The sequence below is a fragment of the Lactuca serriola genome, chromosome 7, assembly GCF_051521515.1.
Source record: "Lactuca serriola cultivar US96UC23 chromosome 7, Lser_US96UC23_V15, whole genome shotgun sequence".
Classification (NCBI taxonomy): Eukaryota; Viridiplantae; Streptophyta; class Magnoliopsida; order Asterales; family Asteraceae; genus Lactuca; species Lactuca serriola.
In genome coordinates this window covers 72,600,635-72,628,407 of record NC_136414.1, presented here as the reverse complement: position 1 = coordinate 72,628,407, position 27,773 = coordinate 72,600,635, and the positions used below count along the sequence as shown (strand labels likewise).

Below are 27,773 nucleotides of genomic sequence, written 5' to 3'. Positions count from 1 at the left end.
TTAAGTACAAATGATCAGACGGATGCTTAATCTATATGTATAAAAATCTGATTTTATTGCATATCCAAATAAGACCAATAAAAACCCAAGTATCTAACTGTCATTACCCGTACGTGGATACTAAAAAGGAGGCAACATTAGGCCACATAAGTCATTTGGGAAAAATGGATGTTCATCAGGGCTCTTGTTGCTTCCAACCTGTTTTAAGAGGGCTGCGAGCTAAAATTGAAGATCCGTCAATATAATTTAAATTTCCAGATAAGTGTTAAATCATAAATATAAATTTTGAACATCAACATCTCATTAAATGATTAAAACGTAGCAGACTTTCGATGAGTACACTACATCGATCAGACCTTTATCTTCTGATTAGCAGAATCCTTCAAAAAAACTCAATTCCTCTTATGTTGGTCTCCTAAAAAAAGATCTTAAACCATTAGTCAAAACCAAACAAATGCTTCTTAAAGTTACATCATACACAAAACTTCATAAAAAAAATGAACTAAATATCTTGGATTAAATTAAATTCTGTAAATGCTCATTCACTCACCTGATGAAGTGGTTGAATAAATGATTTACCCTTTAATTCACATGAAATTTGGCCTTTGCCAACAACCCCTGCATTTAATCTAGATAGATTAACTACAAAAGTTGATAGGTTAAGGTTTGTTTTTTATTTTTTAGGACCTGATACAATTAGAAGGATTTTTCGGTCCATAAAAAGTGAACTCTATGTACAACTTAAACACATAACACGTTTTTATATGATAAGAAATAAATTTTCTTTCTATACAATCTTTTGTTGTATACAAAAACCAAATATAAGCTCAAAATCAAACCCTACAAAAACAGCAGGTAACTTATGAGAAAGAAAAATCAAAAATAGTCTTTTTGATCTTTGAAATCACTTAAAATAAAAGAATAATGAAGTATAAACAACACAGTTTATATGGGTTAATGTCGTACCTAATAAGTGGTATTGATAATCGATCAACCCTAGGTCCATTTCTATGAATCTTTAAGAAAAGATATATTTACATTATAGAAAATTAGTTAGATGAACAAATAAGGTTTGGAATTCATGAAAACTGAAAATGAGGCTTCAAAGTTGGAATGTTTTAGGTGTTATTCATTAGATCCAATTTACTCAAGGATTAAAAAGAAAAAAAAAAGTCAAATAACTCCATCAAAATCTTTAACCCTGTATCAATAATGATGTCATCAATTTGATGTTATTCATAGTGAGGAACATATATTAGAAAATTGAATAATTTCCTGTATGTGCGTAACATACAAAAAGAAACAGTTTCAAAATTCGAAATTACATCTAAAATTAGAACTTGAAAGCAGTTAGAAAGACCGATGGACGTAGGGTCGGGGTACGCTGGACTGAGCAGAGAGAGAGAGAAAGGCTTCGATTCGTGAATCTGGATTGATGCGAACAACAAAGAACGGAGGGGCAACCATCAGAGTCCATATCCATTTAACCCATTTGCAGCAAAATGCAGTTGAATAAACCGTAAAAATCTGTAGATAGAGATATATGTAAAGAGCGAGATTTAGGGAATTGAATCTCACATTTGGTAACTTGGAGCAGATAATTAAGAATTTCAACAATTTTGATTGCACATTTCACGGGATGTGATTTGGAGATTGCGTTTCAATTTTAAGGAGAGATATATTAGCGGGAAAATACAACAACGGGTAAACAGAAAAATGACACCAGGCAAAATAGAGTGTAAAAAAAAATGACACGTGGCGTTTAAGGGAGATTTTTATTAAGCATGGATATATATATATATATATATATATATATATATATATATATATATATATATATATATATATATATATATGTTTGGCCCATTAGCCCTTTTCGTGATGTAACCATGCATATATACGTTTGAATAATAGAAGATCATATAAAGCAAGAAGTGACGAGGAATGAGAGGGTAACGGACGGGAAGGAAGCCGTCAGCTAGGGTTTGTAGAGATGCAAGATTACAGGGAGATGGTTAGCTCTAACATCAAGCGTATCTATACATGATTACATCAAGATAAGAGCCCATGGGCCAAACATATATCACAATACAACAATAAATAATAATAACAATAAACCCGCTAACCTTGCCCAAATTTCTCCCCTGATTTTTTTTTTTCAAGTCGGTCATGTCTAGATGTATTGTATATCAAACTTGCAACAAGATGTTCATTTCAATTTTCATATTTTCCATGTGAATTGTCGAGCAAAGTTGCTTATCTGTAGTGAATGCATCAAAATAAAAGGATGTGGACATATTGACAACATGTTAAAATGAGTGCAAAGTAATATGGGTCGTTTTAAGTGGGTCCAGTGTTGGGCAGGGTGCATTAATCTACCGACACAATTGCTCCAAATCTTTTTTTTTTTTTTTTTTTTTTTGAATTTTAAATAATCAATGCATAACACGAGCTTACAAAAATGTTATTATCAAAATAAAAAATAACTTTTAACAAAACAATGTGAGAGTTTATAAACATATCTGATATGACCTTCGGTTTATTGAGCCTAATAACCCATTTACTTTGTTTATTATCTATTTAACATATTTTTGTTTTAACATATTAAAACAAAAATTGACACTATGGTTTGTCCTTTTTTGTGGTTTTTATCCATATGCTTTCAAAAATAAAAAATTCAGCATTTTTTAACATGTTTCATTGAAGTTTTGATACTTATAAATAACCTTTATTATCTTTCATCCTTTACCTCACACCACATGCCCCTCATGTGAGGACATTTTAATCATTTTACATCTCATCTCTCTCATCTACTCTTTTAGACACATCCATTAAGAATTTTAATTCCTCTCTCTCTCTCCCTCTCTCTCTCTCTCTCTCTCTCATCACATAACTAACATCCTCATCTAATTGAATGTAGGGATATTGACATAAAGGCACATCAAAGTTTCACATTTGGTTTTAAATGATCATTTAACTTTTTTGGACCTTTTAGACCATTAAACTCAAAAATTACCTGTCTAAAATATTTATTTTCTCAAATTTACCAGGTTTCTCCGGTTACATTACTGATGTGTAGATAATTGACACGTCCACAAGGACTTTGACATTAAGAAAGTCAAAGATATTGACTATGTGTTCATCGGCATATCAGTTCACCAAAATCCCCCTTTTTGTCAACATCTTCCCCACCAAGGCTATCCGTTCAACCTTCATGTCTCACCGTATTGTACTGTAATCCTTCTAGATCTAATCGTCGGAACTCCACCACTGACTCAATCGTCACCGTCCATCATCGTCTATTTCAAATGTATTACAAATCTCCTAAAGGATTCATGTTGTTGTTATAACATGAAAATTCGCCTTCAGAAGAGGACTTTTGGAATTCAAGACACCATGAGAAACTAGGTTAATGGTAGGAGATGGTGGGTGTTCTATTTTATATTGTAAAATTTAATAGCAAAGAGTTTGGTCCATGTGGCTATGGAACATTTGACTATCATAAGTCAATATACACAAATGTAACCGGGAAACCTGGTAACTTTGAGAAAAATGGTATTTAAGACAGGTAATTTTTGAGTTTAATGGTCTAAAAGGTCAAAAAAAAAGTTAAATGGTTATTTAAAACCAACTGTAAAACTTTGATGTGCCTTTATGTCAATAACCCTTGAATGTATTTCACTCAACTCTTTTATTTGTTTCTTTCATGACAATTACGCAATCATTGATTATATTAAAATTGGAAGATTTTGCAAAAACACTTAAAGGCTTAAACCTTTGGCAAAAGAAAAAAAAATACATCCAGACTTCTAAATCAAAACAAGATTAAACCTTAAACCTTCAACCTTCAAAACCCTAAACCTTCAAAAATGGTTGACCCTCTTAAGAATTGTCATCCTCTGTTTCACTCTTTGATCAATGACCTCCATGAACAAATCCATAATGATGTCCACATCTTTATCTCTAGAGCCAGCATGATAAAGTTGTACAATTGACCTTCTTGTGCAGTGCAGGAACCGACTTAGTTACCGAAACATCTCACCCTTTTCCTCAAACCATGCCACTATATCATGACATTGATCATGAACAGGTTGCTATTTTTCGAAATCCCTCCATAGGTTGTTTTAATTTCACCGAGATAAGTTGGGAGTTGAATCTTATCATTCTCACCGTTGATTGTTTAGTTAGAAAAGATGATATGTTTTTAGATATACTTATCTTTCAATGTGTTTTTGATTTGTTGGTTGGTTGTTTATAAGGACAATACTGAAAAGACCCTATGGGTGTTGCATCATTTACTAGTTTGGTATGTTTAAGGTTTTTTTAAGTAAATTGATGATTTTGTCGTGGATGAATGTGGTTTAAAACAATTTCATATTTTGACATGGTAATGTATGCACTTTTTTTCAAGTAATTTGATGTTTTGGAATGGATGAATGATGTAGTTGATAAGTAGATGACATTTTAGGGGCCAAAATGATTATTGTTATATTAATGCATATATCCAACACAAATAAATGAAATAAACACCTTTTATTATCCAATAATTTGTTTTTAAAATTTTAAACATAAGTGTAACTACAGTTATTGATAAATAAGTATTATAATTTTGTATATTAATAGCAGAAAAAACTAGATAAAAGTTGACCTAATTGCTTATTAAAAATAAAAAATTTTGTAAAAAAGTTGTCCGACATTGCTAATTTATGTGGTTTTAATCCTGATCTAAAAAGACAATTTTACCCTCACATAACGAGCACGTGCTTTGAGTTAACGGATGGAAACGTTTTAAACATTTAACCCATAATTAGGTATGTGAGCAATTAAAACTAATTAAAACATAAAAAAGAATAAAGTGACTAGTTTATCATTTCGAAATTGACATATGAGAATGTCAATATGAAGCAATTTTATAAACACCCATAAAAAGATTTATTTTTTATTTTATTTTTTTACCAAACACAAGAAAACAATAAAAAGCCGGAATCAAAACCCAAAAAACCTCTAAATCATCATCATCATCACCATACATAACAATTAACATGAAATGTGATGTACACGTGTTACATTGATGAATTTCACATGTTCTGCGTATGGGTATCAAAAATATCTTCTGACATGGATCTCACAGAACAAAGATCAAATCATAAATTATAATTATAATCAATTTATGTCAGGATAACACAATTATCTACACAGATTTATCCACACCCACATAAAAATATCATATGGATTCACCAATCTTCAATCACCATAACAAGATCAAGATCAGAACTTTTCAAGATCAGAACTTTTCAAGAACAGAAATACCCAAATACATAACACATTCAAGAAGAGATTCAAAAGTGTATCATGTCACGAAAGTAAGCAACTAGAGATTAAAAAAGTACACACATTAAAAAAGTACACACATGAACTTAAAAACTTTTGGGCAAAGTATATCAAATACATGAATTGAATTTGAAATACCCAAATACATGACACAATTTCACATAGTAAAAACGAACATAGATCCAATATCGGAGAATACCATAGTTCTAGGCAAGCGAAGCGTAATGGTCACTATCACGATCGCGATCTGGATTGACACATAGGATAGCATAGAGGGCGTAGATTATGCCGGGAAGATAGCCCAGAATAGTCAACACCAAAGCAATAAAGAACTCAACCTGCAACAGGAAATATATTTCGGTTAGACATTTTTACAAACAGTTGGTGTGCAAAACCAAATCAACTTACAGTGCAGCAACCGTAACGAAGGCAGACGCCGAGAGGAGGAAGGAGGATCGAGAGTATGATCTCGCAAAGAAGAAGACATCCTGACGACATTTTTGGTCTAGATTGGAGCCGATGAATTTGGGTTCAGAAAATTGAGTGAATTGTCAACAAAATTGTGGAGTTAATAGATGACCACATGTCTGACATTGTGAATAAAATAATCAAATTACAAATCAAGTCCCTCATCAATGTTCGTGTTGTACAGATTAGTCCTCGAAATATATGCATGTTTCAAGAGGTGGTTTTTAAATTTATCAATTAAAGTGCCAAAGGTGTTTTAATACCAAATCTTAACAATCACGCTCAAGGGTGTTTGTTGAAAGGGGTAATCACAATAAATACCAACATGAGGAGAAACGTTTTTTTTTTCTTTTTTTTATATATATAATGCATGACGAAATAATTATCTATTTTTGTAGAAAGGGTACTTACGAAATTTCAAAATGTTCAAAATAGTTTATGATAAAATAAGGTTTTGTGAATTGTTTGCAAATTAATTTTGATTTTGTGAAATATTTGAAGAAAACAATAAACCTCTAACTTCGGGATTCGCAAACTATACCTGCTAGTCTACACGAAGAATCTTTAATTTCTTATTGATAAACGATTTGTTGTGGTATTTTTCTTCTATCTAATATCATTAAACATGAGTATAAATCAAATCATTCTCAACTTTTTTTTAAAGATTCACTTAATGACGTAGTTTCATGAAGTGGCATATTGAGATGGGTTATTCCCATATTTATAAACAATGAATATATGTGAATTTGACTCTTTTCCCATATATATTCATCTTTATGAATATTATAAAACTTTCCCATTAGTCTTATTTCATAATTGTTCATATAATTACGACCAACTATGGAGATTTAGAATAGTTCATAACTATTTTGGGATTAAGCATTATAATATACAGCACAATGGTGTTAATGAAAACAATTGTACCTTACACATTAATTTTATAATGAAACCAGCATTGCTTAATGTTCCAATACTCAAATATTTTAATAATTTACTAGTCATAAATGAGTTGTTTGCATAGTGAAGACTAATAGTATGTAACATCTTAAAAATCAAGCAATTCTAATAGACAATTTTTGAAATGATTCTTAGCTTACATACTAGAATTCATTTCTACCGGTTCACATATCAACCTATATATAAAAAGTATGATGATTTTGGGAATCACTTTTTTTGAGCTCCGGCTAACTAGACACATCGCATGTTTATCCAAATCCTTCAAACCAGGGTCATGATACCAACTTGTAACGTCCTAATTTTCATGATAAATTTTTTATTTTAAATAAGATAAATATCCATTTTCATAAAACCATAATCAAGATAAAACCACTTGTTCATAAAACCATAATCCAAAACTCGAGATCTGAGTATAAATAAAATCATCGCGAAAGTCTCAAAACATAAAAGTTGTTGATGTGTGTGTACAGTCATGTCTTCATCTTAACAAAAGAAGTACTTGAAAAACATTTAATCCACAAATGTAAGTCAAAGCTTAGTGAGTTTCTGAAAATATCATATATAACACATAAAACTTTACATACCAGTTTTGGGTATGTTTCAACCCAACACGCCTATTTCAACCGAATGATTCTGTTTCAACCCAACAAGTATATTTCAACCGAACGAGGCATGTAAACATACAAGCAACAAGCAAAACCTTACTAGATTAACTAATCATACAATCATGTCATAGCAACTATGTCATAAGTAATATAGTAAGAAAACTCATCTGAACCAAATAGATGGTACCAACTACTCGAAGTATCGAGACTTAATGGATCTCTCAAGGGACTTAATGGATAGAGTTTCCAACTTTATCTATTTATACAACTCCATAATACAAGATCTTAAACCCTGACACTAAAAGGACTTCAAATGGTCACAAATCCATGCATATATTGAAGAGTGTTAAAAGCTCTCGACTTTCTAATATCAAATGATCCAAAAATCAACTTATAATCAATGAAGGGTCTTTAAGTTGATCAAACTCCAAGAACAAGAAAAAGTGACCTCTAAGGTACTAATAACCTAGATCTAGCAAGAAATTGGCATAAAGGTGGAAGCTTTGCATCATACCAAGGTCCATAAGTGACTAGATGAAGATAAACTCCAGTTGTTTTCCCTACAGTTCATCTTTATCTAAACTTTTATTTCTTCTACTCCAATCTAGAAATCAAAGCACCATGTTACATCCAAAAATACGGTCCCAAAAAAATTCATTTTAATATAAGATAAAAGAGTAACTTTTCATATTATCCAAATATTTGAAATAAACCAGTGTAATAATTTTCATAAATCAGAGTGTGACATCATAACAAAATCCGAATGGTGTGTGCAATGTAGTCGTCTAGAGCTCTTCCCTCTGGAACTAGAAGTACCTGAAACATAAACTGAAAACTGTAAGCATGAAGCTTAGTGAGTTCCCCCAAATACCACATAACCATCATATAATAATCAAATAGTGGGCCCCATCCGTCATCGGTCCCCGCCCAACTTCAGACCTCGTCCAGCATCGAGCTGAGCTCGGTAAAACGGGCCCCGCCCTACATATAATAACATATATCAAATAACACATACACATGCAATAATCACATAGCATACGAATATCCATCGGGCCCCACCCGGCATCGGGCCATAGCCTGGAAAGCATATAAGCACATACACATGCTAAAGTCACAGAGACAACTAGCATACTAACATAACATAAAAATAGGTCGGCATTGGTGCCTTCAACCCATAGAACATCGAGGAGACTCACCCGAATGCTGAAAGATAACTGGATAAATTCGGGCCCCGGAAACATCTTTACTCAATCCCTAAACAGAAACAATCCCTTAGATACCGACCCATACTTCAAAGTCCATAAAAGGTCAAGCTTGGCCAAAGTCAATGTCAAAGTCAAATTCAAAGTCAACGCTCCGAGTTGACTCAACTCGTCGAGTTATCCTTCAACTCGCCGAGTCTCCATGAATCACAGATTCGCGATCTATCGAATCAACTCGTCGAGTTTCCCTTTTAACTTGTCAAGTTCCTTCTTTTTCAACAGAATCGGGAACATTCCAAACCAACTCGCCGAGTTCCCTTATGGACTCGTCGAGTTTATCACTCTGCCAACCCACTTAATGCATTAAGCCATTATTCTTCTAACCAAGGCCTTATATTCCAGATCTAAACTGAAAACACGTCTAGAAGGGTAAAGTTTCCAACTTTACCCATTAAGAACTATGACATCCCCATTTTTCACGGCCAGAAAAGACCGATTTCGTTTATGCTTTTAAAATAAAATCAAAGTAATCTTTCAAAAGTGTCGCAGAATTTGTTCCTGATATTGCCATATTTATACCTATTTTTAGGCAATATTTAAGTACATCTTTATTAAAAAGTTGGTAATTGTTTAGAATAATGGTACTTATGAGCTTAAGTGTTATTTACAGCCAAAAGAAGACATTTTGAAGAAAAGGGACTAAAAGCGTTAATGAAAGAAACTTTGGGAATTAAAAGAGTAAAAGTGAAGAAAATCTGGAAAAAAATTATTCACGACGTGAGACTTAAAGGATTCACGACGTGAATCGTTGGTTCTAGAAGATATGTACGCGGGTGAAGGAATCCTTGACGGGCACGGTTATCTACAACTCACGACGTGAATTTATGGATATCAGCAACTATATAAATCCTTGACCATTACGAACAGAGGCACCCTTTGGCAGAAGGAAGGAGTTCCAGAAGACGATTTGAAGCGAAAGAAAGGTTCTGGAAGAAGGTTTTTAACACCAAAAAGAATAAAGGTCTATATTTTAGTTAAATAAGAACATGTCTTTCATTATTTTTAGCTGTGTTGGTTTAGTTGCTATGATGAGCAGCTGAATCTAGCTACTCTTGTTTAGCTAGATGAAGCTTTAAACTTATGAATAGTTCAATGTTTATGGATTAATTTTAGTTGGTAAAAATTGCTTGTGTTTGATTTGTATAACCTAGCATGCTACTGTTTGTTTATCTAATTGCTTGATTGCATGTTCTGTGTAGCTTAGTGACCATTAAACTGCATGAACTTGTTTACCTAATGATTTAGTGAACATTGAATTGTTAGAGCTAGGATTGACCAATCTTAGTTAGTAATTAGAATAAATAAGCTTAGCCGTGCTAGAGAACGTGTATTGTGATCATAATTGCGTTTATATAACAAATCTTACATAGCATATTTACATTCATAATTAGTTATGTGTTTAATTATGTGTGAACATACATGGTTTGACATGAATTAGTTAATTATTGGTAAAGTTAGAACTAAATTACTAATACAACTAAAAACCAACTTAATAATCCGTAATCATTAGCTAGCCATAAGGGAGAAGTGGATTGAAACTAAACAAGAGTGTGTTTTTATTTATTGAATTTGATTTAAGTTCATCTGATCTTGTAAAACCAGATAAAACCCCTTTTAAACTTGTTAATAATTAGGTTAATTTAATAGTAAGTAAATTAATTAGTAACACCGTTCCCTATGAATGACACCCGACTTACCCAAGCTATACTGTAATCTGACTAGGTACATTGCCTATAAGTGCATAGTTAGTTAAGTTTGTTAGGTTATAAATATTAAAATTAGTGAGTACTTTTGTGCACATCAAGTTTTTGGCGCCGTTGCCGGGGAACGGCTTAGATTATTAGTTTATTTAGTTGCATTAGATTAATCGACCCTTTTTTTGTGAAATAAAATCTGCAAAAAGGTTAATCGGTTATTTATTAGCTTAGCTTAGTTTATTTCTGTTTCTCTCACAGAGTTCACGACGTGAGTTTTAATAAACTCACGACGTGAATGCTGAGATTTCAGTTTTTAGTTTTTCTTATTTTAGTCCAGTTTTACGTTTTTAGTTTAGGAAGTTGTAGGAGTTCATGACCAGAGGCTCAAACACACCCTTGGTGCCACCACTTGAAGATCCCGAGTCTGCAATCCACAAGAAAAAGACGCCCTTACAAGAATTGAAGTCAGCTTTTTCAAGGAAGTCGGGAAAGAAGACAGGAGAGTCAAGTTCATCCGCGAGGCACAAGAGCAATATTGAGCACTTGGATCAAACACCCGTCCAAACCGAGTCCGAATACGATACCGAGCCAGAATTTGAAGAACACACGAGCGAACCCGAGAACGAGCCAAGGAACGAGATGGCAGCAATTGAAGAAATGTCCATGGGAGCTTACAAGAAGCGGATCCGAGAAGATGTGGGTCCCGATTTAGACCAACCTGCAATACCTGCCACTGCCACATTCGAGCTGAAGGGACACATATTGACTGCACTGAAGGACATCCCATTTTTCGGGAAAGATCATGAGGATGCTTTTAAGCATCTAGATGAAGTCAACGACATTGCGGACTACTTCAATGTCCCAAATGTCAACAGAAACACAGTCTTGCTTAGGATGCTTCCCATCACTTTCAAAGGAGCTGCTAAGGAGTGGTTAAAAGCACTCCCACCGGGTACAATCACCACTGGGCTCAAATGCGTGAGCAATTCCTGGACCAGTTTTGCCCGCCATCTAAGATAGCCAAACTCAAGAAGGCAATAGCCAACTTTGAGCAACAGCCGGGGGAGTCACTATACAAAGCATGGGAGCGGTACAAGGGCTTGCTCAGAAATTGCCCTCAGCGTGACCTAAATGTGCAGCAAGAGATGTCAATCTTTTATGATGGGGTCAATGTGATGACAAGACAACTCCTTGATTCTCAAGGACCTTTGATAAAGAAAAATCCAAGGGAGGTCAAGGAGCTAATTGAAGAATTCGCGAAGCATTCTCGTGAATACCACAACCCGAGGCAAGAAGGAATCAAAGGCGGAGGAGGGGCCCAAACTGAAGAAATAGCAGCGGTCATGGCCATGCTGAATAATATGGACCGCAGGATAACACAGATGGACCAATCGATACATGCCATAAGAGTGGGTTGCGAGAGATGCAGTGGTCCACACTTGACCAAGGACTGCAATGTAGATGAGTATGGGAACAGAAAAGCTCAAGTGTGCTACTCTAGTGGGGATAAGTTTGAGGAGGACTGGAGGAAACCGAAGAAGGAGTGGCTGCCATATAAAGAGTATAAGAAGCAAAAAGAAGAGAAGTATAGGCAGACAGGTCAAGGCCTTTATCAAAAGGAGCAGCCACCAGCCGAGAAGAAACCCGACCTAGAGACCATTTTAATGAAGTTTATGGAAGCTTCGGAAAAGAGACACGATGCCACTGATTCTGCCATTCTGGAACAACAAACTTTGATAAAGAATCAGCAAGCCTCCATCCATAACCTTGAAGTACAATTTGGTCAACTAGCCACTCTAGTTCATGAGAAGTTATCCCCGAAAAATACCGAAACGAAGACCCAATCTCATGTAATGGCTATAGACACCGAAGAAGAAGCCATCTCTGAGTTCCTGGAGGCATTGGAAGAAGAACCACAGCAGCCCGATCCAAAGATGAAGAAGATCAAGCTCGAAAATCATGAAGCTGCTGAGTTCCAGAATTCACGACGTGAACCTTATATGTTCACGACGTGGGCCCGTCATGAACAGAAAAATTTTGTAGTTGGTTCGGTTTATCAGCCGCCTTTGCCTTTTCCTTCCCAAGCTACCCTTAGTCCACTGGAGAGAGAGCATAGAGAGTTTGTCAAGCATGTGAAGGGAATCCCGATTAATACTCCCTTTGTCGAGTCCTTATCCAAAACTCCCGAGCATCAAAAATTACTGCAAGATTTGATAGACACTCGCAAGCAATTAAAGAAGCAGTCTAAGGTGGTGTGACATCCCCAAATCACGACCAGAAAAGACCGATTTTGTTTATGCTTTATAAAAATCAGAGTACTTCATTTTATAAAAAGGTTGCGGAATTTGTTCCCAGAAAAACATGGTAAATACGTTATTAAAACATTTTTGAGCAAACGTATTTATTTCATTTTAAAACGTTTGGGATGTCATCGTTAATACTGAAACATAAGCATAAACAGAACTTACAATGATTTACACTAGTGATCTACATCTCTTTAAATCTCTCAGTGTAATGTCACTTCATATCGTCACCTGTGATATAAATAAACTAAGTGGGTCAGGTTGGGAAACCTGGTGAGTACATAGGGTTTTCAACCCACAATAATATAGTTATTATGTTTAAACAATCAAATAATCAACCCAATTACCCATCCCCATTATCTTCTTTTAGTCTTCCCTAAAGATATTATCTCAAGGGTCATATTTACTTCTCATCGCCTTACATCGTATTTCCTTATATGATTGTTCCTACGAACTTTATCTAAGGATCATCACCTACATTGCATAGACAATACTAATCCGGGGATTACTCCCTCAATATGTGTCTAGCAAGAGTTAGGGTATCATCGCATGATTACGCAGCCACAACATCACCGAGACTTGTAAATCATGATAAGGGTTAGTCTATCATCGCATGAATACGTAGCCACAACATCGCCTGGACTCGTAATTCATAATAAGGGTTAGACTATCATCGCATGAATACGTAGTTACAACATCGCCTGAACTTGTAATTCATCACCTACAGGTTACTAGCCTGCTGGTGTTTCCACGGGGTTGTCTATAATAGTCTGTGGTCGCCATCTATACTCTGGTAGATGACTACATCTCCAAATTGTCGGACAAGGTTGTAGTATCCTACATCACCGATTCATAATCACCTATCTATCATCACCTTCCTATCATCACCTATCTCTCATTATTTTATTTCATCACTCACCAACTATTTCATCTACCCATGTTTTATCCCAACATATTTGTAGATATAAAATAAATATACAGTTTAAATCATTTAAAACATGTATAAATCATTCATCCAGCATAGACAACAAGTATTCAAACAATATGCACACATAGCACGTAATTTATATTAAAATACTTCATATCTATGTGTAAGATGAAAGGGACCATGCACTCACTTGATTAGGTGGTGACTCAGCACTCGGACAGCGCTTCGATACTCTCAAAACGATATTCCTTCGATAAAACCTAGTATCGATACCACTAGGGTTTAGTTTAACGATAACCGCGACAAATTCATTAGTCCGAGTATTATTAAGTGTTAATAATACTCGATATAACTCATTTTAATAGCCCAAATAATTATTTTAAGGACCTAATAACATTCCTATAATTATATGAAAGCTATATTAAAAATTGCGTAAGTGTAGCACACTTACAACGAATTTTATCGAAAACTGGGACTTAATTGGAGCAGCGTTTAGAAACCGAAAAACTCCTTTTTCTCGGGACTCCGGGAGCCTCGGGGCTTCCCTAGGGTGCTAGGGAGGTTCCCTAGGGTTTGGGGGTGTTTAGAACGCTTAGAGAGAGAAAGAAGTTAGAGAGAGAGAGAGTGAAGAAAGGTGTGAAAATGAAGGATAATCGGCCCTCTTTTATAGTCTGCGAGGCCTCGGTACGCTGGGCGTACCTCGGACCTACGCGGGGCATAGCCATCGGATAAGAGTGCCAGCTTCGCACCAGCTGGCTCGCAACACCGGAAAAGATAAGGGCGAGGGTACGCGGTGCGTACTGGCTTCGGACGCGGGGCGTAAGCGAGGGCAACGTGTTCTTCATCCGAAGCGAGATCTGATCATCGATGGACGGCCCACAATGCGCCACGTCATCAGCTCCTTATCAACCTTCGCAAATTGCATTCTCGACTTCTAAAAATCATAACTTTCGCATACGAGCTCCTTTTTCGACGTTCTTTATATCCACGCGAAGGTGGGAACGTACTCTACAACTTTCGTTTAGACTTTGTTGGCTAATTTTGGCTAGATTTTAAAATTTATATTATTAATAGGCCGGGACAGGATTGGTCCGTTAAATCCTCATAACTTCTTCATCCAATGTCCGTTTTTGCCCATCTTTTTCTCGTTACGCTACTCTAAATGAGATCTTCGATTCTTGTTCAGGTCATGTCGGCTAAAAACCGCTGGATCTAATATCCGAATTTCGAGTTGTACACTGCCAACTCGAAACTTCGAAAAATCATAACTTCTTCATACGAAGTCAGATTTGGGCGTTATTTTTATCGATGTTCTTAGTTTAACATATTCTACGAATTTTGTTTAGATCGCTAAGGCTAAATCTCGCTCTATCGTAAATTCACTATTTACGCTTCCCGGTGCCGTGTCGGTTCTGTCGCGAAACTTCGACGGGTCATAACTTCTTCGTTATAACTCGGATTTCGGCGTTCTTTATATGTACGGAAACCTTGTAACATATACTACAACTTGGTTAAGATTATTTATTCTAAATAATCTTTTGTCGAAAAGTCGTTTTCGACTCCTATTGCCTCTAATTTGACTAGCCCAGATTTGCGGGCGTTACAGGTGGTTCTAAGTGAAGAAAGCTCAAAAGCTGTGTTAGGAGAGACACCAGAGAAGATGGGGGATCATGGACGTCTCACTCTTCCGTGTGAGTTTGGTAATAAATTGAAGGTTAATGCTTTAGCCGATTCTGGGGCTAGCATTAATTTGATACCTTTTTCATTTTATAAAAAATTGGAAATTCAGAAGATGAAGGCTACAAAAATGACGATTCACATGGCGAACCGTTCAGTGACACAACCCCGGGGCATAGTGGAGGATATTTTGGTAAAAATTGGAAAATTTGTTTTTCCAATAGATTTTGTAGTAATGGATATGAAGGAAGATCCCGATGTTCCAATTATCCTTGGCCGTTCATTGCTTAACACTGCTGGAGCTCTTGTTGATATCCGCGAGTCTAAGCTCACCTTGAGATTTGGAGATGAAAAAGAAGTTTTTGGGATAGAAGATGGCTTCCCAAAGGAACATGTTCAAGAAGAGGTGTTCACAATTAACAAAGACAATGAACTAGAAGAACTGGAGAAGCTTATGGAAGAAGAGATCAAGGCAGTTCATCAAGTCAAAAGAACAAAACCTAGAGCATCTGTTCCATTTTTGGTTGAAGTCATAGCTTACAAAAGTACACCTTCTTGGGTGAGCAAAGAGGATGAGGAAATGACAAGTGATGAAGAGGAGGTCACTTCAAGAGTGACAAAGCCGGTGGTGAAAGAGGAGGAGGATGCGATGAGGTGCAAGGAAGAAACTAAGGGCACAAAACGCAAGCTTGAAGAAGAGGAGAAAGTTAAAAAAGAAAATTCAAAGAAGGCATACAAAAGGCGAGTTCAAGCTTACAAGAGGCGATTCAAGGAACAAAAGATCCTAGTGGTGGATTCTTCCGAGGACTCAACGTAGGAGGCACGGAGTCCGGCTCAAGACTCCAAGAAAAAGAAGCGCTTCTCGTGAGGCAACCCGAGTTTGGTTTGAATTTTTTTTTCTTTTTCTTTTTGCATTTTAGTTTTAAAAACTTAGATCAAGTCATCCAACTCTATTAGAACATAATGTAGGGACCTTAAAACGGAAGTAGTAATAATTGAGAACTTAGTTCAAAGTCAAAAATTGATTTTTGTCTTCCAGAATTAATTCACGACGTGAATAGTTAGCAGTTCACGACGTGAATTGTGAATGAACCGGACACATAATCCATGATATGGCTTAGCCCGTTGAACTAGTAAGCATAAGATCAGTCTGTGAGTACATGGCCCAAACTTAAGCCCAGACACTATTCACGACGTGAATCTTACCAAATTCACGATGTGAATTTTCAAAAGTACGGGACCACAGAATAAACCCCTAGAAACCAGTTAACCCTTCAATTGTTTATTCTTCACGAAGTGGAAGCAGAAATTGGTCCCCCTTGGTCCCCATTGCTGCGATTTTAGCCGACAACTCCACTAATCTTCCTTGTGCTTACGTAATACTTCCAACAAAGGTAATAATTATTGGTTATAAAGTTTAATTTCTGCCCTAATAGATGAACTTAGGGTTAGGGTTTGTTAATTGAGTGAAATGACAAAATTAATTCGTTAAAATAACCTTTGAATGTTCATACTAAGTATTTGGAAGTAGTATAGGAGTAAAACCCATGGATATTTTGACTGGATTTTTCCTCGATGGTTACGATTCTGCCTTCTGGATTTGCGAATTCACGACGTGAATCTTACATGATTCACGACGTGAATCTTACATGATTCACGACGTGAATTCTGGGGCTGAACATAATTCATTTTCCTCTATGTTTAATTTGTGGATATTTGTTTTGGCTGTTTTTTTCCTTGTTTTTGCAGGAATGGCTCCAAGAAGAGAGGTTCCAGCTGGGGTTGCGGGTTTGCACCCGTTTTATAATTTTCCCACAACAACGGCCCGTGATGTTTTGACCCATTGGAACAACAGATTGGGGTGGCTTTACAACAGGGAAATTGTAGTTGCTCCAACAGTAAATTGGACAAGATTGAGGGAAGTAGGGCTCGTAAACCGGGTGGGCCCATTCTTGACAAAGATATTCATTGGAGATGGGTATTCGTTTACCTGTTCTGGTTGGCAGAATCTGTTCCGGGTGCAAGAGCGGGTCTACAAGGAGTTTTGTGTCAAGTTTTTCGCAACGGTGACATTTCAGGAAACAGTTCAAGATCCAAATTGGCCACAAGCGTTGGTATTTAGATTGGGGGTGAGTACCGGGAGTGCAGCCTGGTTGAGTTTGCTTGGAGAGTAGGACTGTATGATCGACAGGAGGCTATGACTCCCGAGTTTGGCATGTTTTTGAGTGGGGCTGCTAGAGGATATGCGGAGGGTGTCACGGGGTATTCTTTTTGGCATAACATTGCCTCCGGGATGTTTAATTTCGGAGTATCTCCCGAGAGCAGTATTCAGTCCCCGATCCATCGTTTACTCCACCGGTTCATCACCTTTTCCATCAACCATAAGAGGCATGGCGACAAAGTGACTAAGCAGAACTTATTTTTCTTATGGTGCATCTTACGGCCTGGTGTCTGTTGCAACATCCCGTATTTTCTAGCCCATTTTCTGGTCGGGTCTGCCACGAGTTTGCGCCCTGGGAGCCCCATTTGTGGGGGGCATTTTGTTACTCGTTTGGCCCGTTCTTATCATTTGGTTGTTCCCGATATTACTAGATCCATGACGTATGTGGACGAGCATGACTTTGGTATGGGATATTTGGAAACTATGCGGGTGGTCAGAAATTTTGGATCGCATTGGGGCATAGTTCAATCAGATGTTGAGGGTGATGATGAGGATGATCAGCCAGCCGACCAACCTGCGCCAGAGCCGAGACCGAGGCGCAGGAACGTGAGAGGAAGGGGAGACTGCGGGCAGCCGATACACCCACCTGCTTCCATGGTTGGTGCGCCTTTTGGGAGTGATATGGTTGGTTACTTTGACCAGTTATCGTTGAGTGTGAATTGGATAGGCGGCACGATGGAGAATGTTGTCCGGCATCTTGGGGTGGAGCAGCCACCTCATTTAGGGTATCATTACCCGATTTGCTCATGATGGTCGGAGTATGGTGGTCGTGGAGGTGATGGAGCTGGTACCAGTGGAGCACATGATAATGAGGAGGATGATTGATTGTTATTTATTTTGTTTGATTTATTTTTAGTTTGTTTTTAGTTTGTTTTTATGGGATTGTAAGAACTACTTTGAATATTATGTTACTTTTATTCTTCGTTGTTGATTGTTTCTCAGAAATTGCTAAGGAGCGCCTAGAGAGGATAGTGAGTTATGAATGCGTATGTTTTTAGCCGGGAGTGTTTAATGCCGAGAGTCGAGACCCATATTTTCAAAATAAGTGTGGGGTGAGTCAAGAGAATGGAGCGTCAGCAAAAGAATCATAAACTGATGACTTTGGAAGAGTCTTAATACATTAAGACATTAGAAGAAGAATTGGGCAATGTTTTTTGCTTGTCTAGTTTTCACGAAGTGAACTTTTATTATTCACGTCGTGAGTCAGTTATCAGGAGGTTCTCAAAATACGCTTAGTTTCGATCTCACGTCGTGAATTGTCTCAGACTCACGTCATGAATATTAGATTTTTACAAGATTCAAGGCCCTTGACATTTTAGACTTCTATGGGTTGATGTTATTCTTCTTGTCAATATATTCAAGATTATTTTGGCTCATTTTTTTTACCACCATACAATGTGGCGTATGCTTTCACACATTGGTCATTCTACTTTTGGAGACTTACACCATATTTGAAGACGATTGAAGGCTCGATTTCGTGTTTTGCCGGTACACTCCTTATTTCGCGAGTTCAAGATCTGAGTTTCTATTTTTGGAAGTCCATATTCAAGACGCACGTTTTCCACACTTTTGGAGATGCTCACGCCACTATCCCAGGGGAGTGTGTTCCTTTTTCTCCCTTTTCTTTAATTTTCTTTAATTTTGATGCATACAGTGAGGGCATTGTATGAAATAAGTGTGGGGTAGGGGTAGAAAAAGTAAATTGCTAGATAATCATAGAATTTGATAGTAAAAATTGAAAATTTGAAAATTGAAATCTTTAATAATTAAATCTAGTAATAATAATTTGAATTATAATTGCTAGTGTTATGTGGGATGATCCGATGAAAGTTCAAATGTTTAGTTGAGTCAATACACGTTATAGTGCATTTGTGGCCTCCCTTATTTTAGCGAAATCATGGAACAAAAACATAACCCCGCTTGGTTTGAGGGATGCAATATGTTTAGCATCCTAAACCTGAAATGTATCCAGGAAAATTATTATCATTAACGATAAAGGTTGAGGTTCTGCTTAAGCATGTAGGTTTTGAGTGAAAAAAGAGAGGTACATGTTAAAAAAAAGAGAGAGAATTACGAGAAAAGTTGTAAGAATTTTGGAGCAAATATAGTAAAGATCAAAAGATCAAAATTCCAAGAAATTCAAAAGTTGAAGATACCAGAAATCAAATAAGGTGGTGAATTCAAAGATATCAAAGATTAAATTATCAAGAAAGTGAAGAATTCCAAAAGAGCTCCATAGTGGTATCAATGATTGTAATTCTAGATTATGTATGCTTAGGTTGCTCAACTAAAAATACCTTGAGGATAAGGAGGTTTTCTGCGGATGGATTCGGAGGGTTGCATAAAATGAGCATTGTTCGGAAAAAGTGGGCGAGTGTTTATGAAGATAGTGAGTATTTAAAGTATGGGGGTACTTTAGGAAAATTTTAGACACAAATGCATGTGTTGAGGTCTTGGCATAATGGCTGAGCTAGAGTCGGATTGTTCTATGTGATGTTAGTAATCAAGGGTTAAGTTTAAATTTGCTTGAGGGCAAGCAAAGTCTAAGTGTGGGGTATTTTGATATTGCCATATTTATACCTATTTTTAGGCAATATTTAAGTACATTTTTATTAAAAAGTTGGTAATTTGTTTAGAATAATGGTACTTATGAGCTTAAATGTTATTTACAGCCAAAAAGAAGACATTTTGAAGAAAAGGGACTGAAAGCGTTAAAGAAAGAAACTTTGGGAATTAAAAGAGTAAAAGTGAAGAAAATCCGGAAAGAAACTTTGATAAATTTTTATCATATTTTGTTTTTGTGCACATCAGTTCCCAAAACAAAATATGATAAAAATTTATCAAAGCATTTCTTAAAGACATGTATTTTCATTATATTACAAAACCTCGGGATGTCATGTTCCGATACAGACCAAAAGCATAAACAGTACGATATAGGCCTTACAACAGTTATTTACATCTATTCGCCTATAATCCAAAGTCTATCGTCATCATCCAATTATGCACTTGTTCCACTACCTGTAATAATAAAAGCTGAGTGGGTCAAGCTTGGGAGCCTGGTGAGCATATAGGGTTTTCAAACTACAATAAATAAATTTATTATGTTTAAACATCAAACAATCAACCCAAATTCTCATCCCCATTATCCTCTTTATTACCCCACCTTATCAATCCTCACAACGACACGATTTATACTTTCAGATCTAAAATCAACCTCTTTACCTAATCCATACTCTTGGTGTAACTTCCATAAAACACGACCCAAAAAATTTTCGTTTATATTGTTATAAAACCCATATCCAACCAGAGTGAAAATAGGAAATCATGTATTTTGTATCTCAATCATCATAATAAAATCCATTGGAAAAAACATGTGCTAAAATATCAAAGTGAAAATCTCAGGCTAATGACGGTGGTGTGTGCCATGCGATCATCCCAAGTTCCTCCCCTTGCTACCGAAAGTACCTGAAACCAAAACTGAAGTTGTAAGCACGAAGCTTAGTGAGTCTCCCCAAACTACCACATACCATACACAAAACATAACATCTATAAATATAACTCTGGGACTACTCCCACTACATCGGGACGAATCCCGAAATTGGACTCCTGTCCAGCATCGGGCTCACCCCGACATCCGACCTCATCGGGCGTTGGGCTCGCCCCGGCATCGGGCTCACCCCAGAACATACATAGCATATCATATATCATAAACACATAACATAATCACATAATATGCATCGGGCTTGCCCCGACATCGGACCGAAGTCCGGAACATATCACATATAACACATGACTAGCATAGCATACATCGGGCTTACCCTGGCATTGGGCTTTCCCCGAAAAACGTAACACATAACACATAAACATGCATGAATCACAAAGACATCAAGCATACATAAATACATCTCGGGACCGCCCCGACATCGGACCGAAGTCCGAAAATATATAGACTGCATCGGGCTAAGCCCGACATCGGATCGAACTCCGAAACTACTATCATCTAAACGGGTCGGCATTGTAGCCGTAGAACCGTTCCTACTAGAGGAAAACTCACCTCTCAATCCGGCTACTGAAAACTCGGGTGAGGTGATCTCTGCGTGATGCTCCCACGTCTCCCGGGCCAACTCTATACAATAATACATAGTGAGAACACTAAGGATACTACTAAGGGTAAATTGACCAAATTACCCATGCTCTAACTTTGGACTCCCTTCAAGACCCAAATCCAACTAATCCTCCTAAGTCCACCAATGGCCCACTAATGGCCCAATTTTCTAAATTGGGCCTAACTCCTCATATGGGACCTACGTAAGCCCAAACATGTCCTTGGTCCAAAATCTGACTTCTAATGAACTTGTTGAGGCCCAGTAGCTGACAACTGCAACAATTTGCTCAATCTGAGGCCCAAAATCCAAAGGCCCAATTTTGATGAGTACGTGGGGCGTACTCATCTGTACGCAGCGCGTACCTGCTGCATGGCTTGTATGTTTTGCATACTGGCTGGTACGCCCCGCGTACTACCCTGTTAAGCTCCTTTCCACATTAAGCACTTAATACTCAGTCCTAGAAGCTGCAACTGTAGATCCAAGTCCCTTTCATCACTCTAATCCATAAAGTCGATCACTTGGTAGCTTTCAACCCACCAAATGAGCCCAAACATGGAGTAATGACAACTAACTCCATAGAAGTGGCTTGATCTTATGCATGACCTCATAATGGCCTCAAAGCTTGCAAATTTACAGATAAAGGAACTCATTGAGCCTCAAGGGTGGCAACCCTAAGCTCAAATTCGGAGTTGCATGATCAAGATCCAAACTTTGGACCTAAAGAGGTCCAAAACTTCCAAAACCTTAGATCTAGACTTTGAGGAAGAAAGTTAAGAGCTTTATACCTCCTCTAGGTGCCAAATGATGAGCTTATACAGATCTTTGAGCTCAATGCACTCAAAGGCTTCTCCTCTGACCTCTCCTTTTCTTCTCCAATGCTTTCCTTCACCAAAATGAGCTCACAAAGGTCAAACACACACAACAATGGAGTATAGGGCGCAATAAGGGTTTTCCGAGTTACCTTTCTAACTCGCCAAGTCCAGACCTCCATTAACACTTAACACCCCCGATCTCTTGCTCTGGAACTTGGGATGTTACAATTCTCCCCCACTTAAATTAGGCTTCGTCCTCAAAGCCTGGTGTAGCTCACAATTCCATATACTATTCCCACAACGCATCTCCCGGTATCAACCGACCCAGGTTCCTCCAAACACTGCTACCAAGCCCCTATAAAGTCCAACTCTTTCTCACAGAGTCACGACAATTGCTTCAAGCCGGCCACCGACTTCTTCCCTGATAACAACACTTATAAACCAATGATCAACCGATGATACTTCCATCCTTCCATATCACTTAATCACTTGTCTCTTACAAGCTAGATATCACCCTGAACCATCGGGTCCTGAATCGGTACCAACTGCTGGGACTTATCCCGTTTCCTTTCCGAATCCAACTCTTTTCTTTTCGCGCTGACAACTCCCATGAGCTCTCCTCCGCAATCACATACACATGTCGAGCCTGCTCTACATCCTCGGGTTCGAAAAAACTGACACACTGACGATACCTCCCGACATCCCCAGGATGAATTACCACTACATACATGACCTCCTGATCACAGCCCTACTGAAAATCCAAGATTCCATCCTTGCATCCCTTCCGAAATCCTCTAGTTCTACATCACCGGAAATCCTTCCGCGACCTCAATGGACACCCAACCCGGATGTGCTTCCATACCACTAGCACAAACACAATGCTCAATAGTTATAATTGGAATACTTTCAATCATCCATCCACACTGCTGCTTCCACTGCAGTGAACCAACACTCCTTCTCGGAGCTACATACCCTTCCCTTTCCTTATCCAAGGAAACCTGCTCAACGACCTTGCCATAACAACAAGTGCCACAGTGCTCACACCCCACTCTACACTATCCCTTGTAGAGTAACCGCTATTCCATGCATCGCATATGCTCTGAATCTGATCACAAGGACTATCGAAGTCCATACACCACCTTTTACTAACATAATCAATACCCGGGGCCAGGCCTACTGGTTGCTATTGCATCACAACATACTCAAGCCACCTCCTCATATAGATCTATCAACACATACAGAGTCTTCAGCATGACTGGACCGCCTTACCAGGCCTTCAGCCAATCTGGACCACTCTTAGAACCTTCAGCATGTCTGGACCACCCTCCAAGGCCTTCAGCCTGCCTGGACCGTTCTCCGAGCCTTCGGCCTGACTGGTATGCCCATCAACCTTTAGTCTCCCCGGACCGCTCAAACTATCCTACATCATCCCGAACTATCCTTCCTGGGAATCTCTCCCACACACATTGTTCTAGCCCTCTAGAGGTTCCGAACTCTAACTCCATTCCATCTACCCAGATCTCGGCCTAATCCTAGGCCTCACAACAACCAATCACCTTTTCCAAAACCACTGGTCTGCACCCCGTCCCATTTGTCTGTCACTTACTCACACCAGCCCATACTCTTGGCTGACTGAAACACTGCTGAATCCCAAACAGCTAATCAACCTCAAATACTTGTCAATCCTCCTAAGAATTTTCCAATTCTCCCCACTTGGAGCACTGATTTCAAACCACCGGTGACCCAACTGGCATCAATTAAATAACCCTACTCACATGTTTCCCTTATCCATGAACTGGTTTCCTCTAAACGAGCAACCTTCACGAAATCACGTCTCGACATCGCACATCTCGAACTCTAAGGGAGTTCGACCCTCAGCTGAGCACTCCTCAAATTGCGAATGCTATACCCGACATTGAGACCAAAATCCTAATTCCCTACCAACAATCCCCATGGATGATAACCAACTAAGACTCCCAATACCAAAACCCTCGATCATACGATAAACCTGGTGAGAGAACGAACGAATACAATATCATGAATCATGCGAACGAGACTAGCAGATATACAATACTCCATAATAACCATAAGATAACAAGATCACAAAATGGAAACATACCCGCAAATGCATTTGGCTCTTCCCTGACCTCCTCGGCAGTAAGCTGAAAAGCTCGACCTTTATCCCTCGAAGGCTCCGCTCCACCCTAGCCCCCGCCAGTAGTCCTAAAAGTGGTTGGTGCTGGAACCTGCACCGGTCTGGAGACAAGTTGTGGACAGTTGGCCCTCAAGTGACCAACCTGATGGCAATGATAGAAAATCCTCAAATCCTGAACTGGGGCTGACTAACGACAGTCCATCGTGTAATGCCCCTCTCTCCCACACTTGCGGCACGCACCACCGGACCTACAAACTCCGGTATGACCCTTCCCACACTTCTCAAAGGTGTGGCTACCCTGACCTCGCAACCTAGAATCAACGGTCTTGGACCGTTTCGGCACCGGTTGCAACTGCACCGAGGCCTGCCTCTGTTCTCGCAACTGTAACTCAATCTCCAACTCATGCCGTCGAGCGGCCTCATGCAAATCCAGCAAAGTCTCGCACCTCTGTGTAGACAGAAACTGCCTGATATCCATCTTGAGCATACTCAGATATCAGGACATTTGAGCCTGCTCCGAAGCAAACTCAGGGCAAAACATCGCCCTCTCAGTGAACGTCCTGGTGATCTCCGTCACCGACTCCGAATCCTTCTTCAGCTCCAAGAACTCCTAAGTCAACCTCTCTCTCTGAACCCGCAAAACATAACGGGTACTGAAAATCTCCCAAAACTGATCCCAAGAAATCGCAGCCCGCTGCGCATCCGAATAAGATCTTGTGGTCAACCTCCACCAATCCTTCGCCCTGAGCCTCAAAAGGTTCAGAGCACACCTCACCCTCTGATCCGCAGGGCATGAACATGTGAAGAAACATCCCTCCACGTCTGACAACCATCTCATAGCAACGATCAGATCCTTAACTCCATCGAAAGTAGGGGGCTTTGTATTATCGAAGTCCTGATACTGAAAACCTCGACCGGTTCCTCTCCCTGCCGCATATACAGTCGTTGTAGCTGCCGTAGCAGCCGCCCCCGCAAGAGCTGCACAACGCTCATCAAAGTACTCCACCATGGTGGTCTTGATCGATCCAAACATCTCCGACAACTCAGCCTGGAACATAGCATCAACCTCATCATGCAGGATCTCACGAATCCTAGCATCCAACTTATCCATACTCATCTGACCAATGACCTCGGGTAGTACTGGTCCATCCTGACCACCCTCTCCTGATCCCGGTCCCGAACCGGATCCTGCCCCGAGACGTCTCGTAATCGCCATACTGAAAATACGCCACAAGAATATTAGGCATTCCTCATAATAATCCCGAGAACTAGCTCCCAACAAAACCCTAGGGGTTGTGACTTGCTTGATATGCGTATGGGTCCTATGCTTTCAGTAGTACAGGCCCATACTACCTTTCACACTTACCCATATTTGTATCAAGTATCACAACAACACCCTAACAATAGCATATACATAACGAACACTCGACTCCTAGAGGAGCACCACTATCCCATAACCGACCCACCAGTCTCACGCAACCCTCCCATCCATGAAACTTCCACCAACCCTGCAGCACTAGTGTATGGTAGTCATACATAACGCTGGACCCTATAGACTTTCGAATATCCAATCCTACCCTAAGCTCCCAATCATACAAGAACAGAACATAAGGCCAAATCAAACATTCTCAGGCTATAAGATCTTAATTATGTATAACCATGATGCATACACTAAATAACTATAGTAATGATGTCAATTTCATACAAAGGAAAACCTAGGCTAGCATGCATCATATAACCAGGAAATTCTATCATGCAATTCCTGAAGATCCCTAGCCTAGTACTAGCATGTTGTTCTAACATATCACATAATCAAACAACTTGTATGGTATTTTGGGGTCTACTTATTCGCTCCGGCTGATCGTACCCTCTGCGTCCTCCTTTACTTATTTCGAAAAACCTTTTGAAAACCATTTTGAAAATCCCTCCTTGATTTGAGACTGGATTCACACGAATGTTCCTCCAATTCACTCAAACCAAGGCTCTGATACCAACTTGTGACATCCATGAAAATTTACAACCAATTTAAACTTTTCAAAAACAACCCGTATCCATTAAGTTATTACAAAAAGGGTTTTAGTTCATTTATTATCATAGTATCCCAGAAACATCAACATAAAAATGAGGAGCGGTATGATCACGCCTTCGCCTTGCCACATTCTCCTGAAGTACTTGAAACAATACACTGAAACTGTAAGCCCGAAAGCTTAGTGAGTTACCCCCAAAATACCAACTACAATACCACACACATATCATATCATAAACATAACAGCCATGCATGTCAAATCTACGGTGTGACTGGGCCGCCTACACCAGGCCTTCAGTCCACCCAGTCTACTCTCTCTCTCCGAGTCTACAGTATGACTGGTCTGCCCGCTCCGGGCCTTCAATCCACCTGGTCCACTCTCTGAGTTTATAGTATAACCGGTCCGCCCGCACCGGGCCTTCAGTCTGTCTGGTCCACTCTCCGAGCCTCGGAACGTCTGGTCCGCCCTCTTGGGGCCTTCAGCCTATCCGGACCGCTCGCCGGGCCTTCGGTCTAACCGGTCCGCCCTGGGTATGTTGGCCTACATCACAAAGCAAGACCCGCCTCAACCCAAACCCAATCCAACAACCATATGCACATAAACATATAATCATATAACATCTCACAACTAATCAAACCGATCCAACATATCACATAACATAGCAATATCCTAACCAGGATACCGACGTAACCGGTCACTAGCATATACCATCCTAACCAGAATGCAAACATAGCAAAGCAATAACATAACAACAATACCCAGACTTCCATCCGATAAAGGGCCGGCCTTGGTGCCGTAGACCCTGTCAGTATAGTGAGGATAACTCACCTGCAACAGCCGACTGAAGGAATAAAATCACGCAGCTCCGACCACCGGCACAAACTCCACCACTGAACACTACCAAATAACCAAATCCAATAACTACCAATAATTACCAGAATACCCTTGGAAGTCAAACTGGTCAACTCTTGGTCAAAGTCAAAGTCCTCAGTCAAAGTCAACCTTCCTGGTTGACCCTACTCGCCGAGTCAACCTGTTCGAGTCCCTATACTTAGAAACTCCCAAACACGACTCAACTCGCCGAGTCACCCCAAGACTCGTCGAGTCCAACAATCTTCGAGTCTCATCCTACTCAACACATTGAGACACGGCTTAACCAGAAAAGGCTAGGGTTCCACGACCAGACTCGTCGAGTCCAAGAACAGACTCGCCGAGTCCAAGGCA

At 38.9% G+C, this 27,773-nt stretch overlaps 1 protein-coding gene and 1 non-coding gene across 2 annotated transcripts; both read right to left on the bottom strand.

Annotated features, from left to right (window-relative positions):
- Positions 1-5,353: 5,353 nt before the first annotated feature.
- LOC145063036 (PMP3 family protein At2g24040-like) lies at positions 5,354-5,901 on the bottom strand. The gene is made up of 2 exons (XM_079010636.1): positions 5,740-5,901; positions 5,354-5,669 (listed from the first exon to the last, which is right to left on the bottom strand). The coding sequence occupies exons 1-2, from the start codon at positions 5,827-5,829 to the stop codon at positions 5,538-5,540; spliced, it is 222 nt and encodes a 73-aa protein (XP_078866762.1). The 5' UTR covers positions 5,830-5,901; the 3' UTR covers positions 5,354-5,537.
- Positions 5,902-11,342: 5,441 nt separating this feature from the next.
- Positions 11,343-11,449, bottom strand: LOC145065142 (small nucleolar RNA R71). Its single transcript, XR_013688291.1, has one exon. It is a non-coding gene; the product is annotated as a small nucleolar RNA R71 (small nucleolar RNA).
- Between the last annotated feature and the right edge of the window lie 16,324 nt (positions 11,450-27,773).

What these genes read in the sequence shown, in the direction of transcription:
- LOC145063036 (XM_079010636.1), bottom strand. Translation starts at nt 5,829, where the DNA reads ATGTCGTCAGGATGTCTTCTTCTTTGCGAGATCATACTCTCGATCCTC. An exon ending in TTCGTTACGGTTGCTGCACT is followed by an intron (nt 5,670 to 5,739) that starts GTAAGTTGATTT and finishes TTCCTGTTGCAG; the next exon opens with GTTGAGTTCTTTATTGCTTT.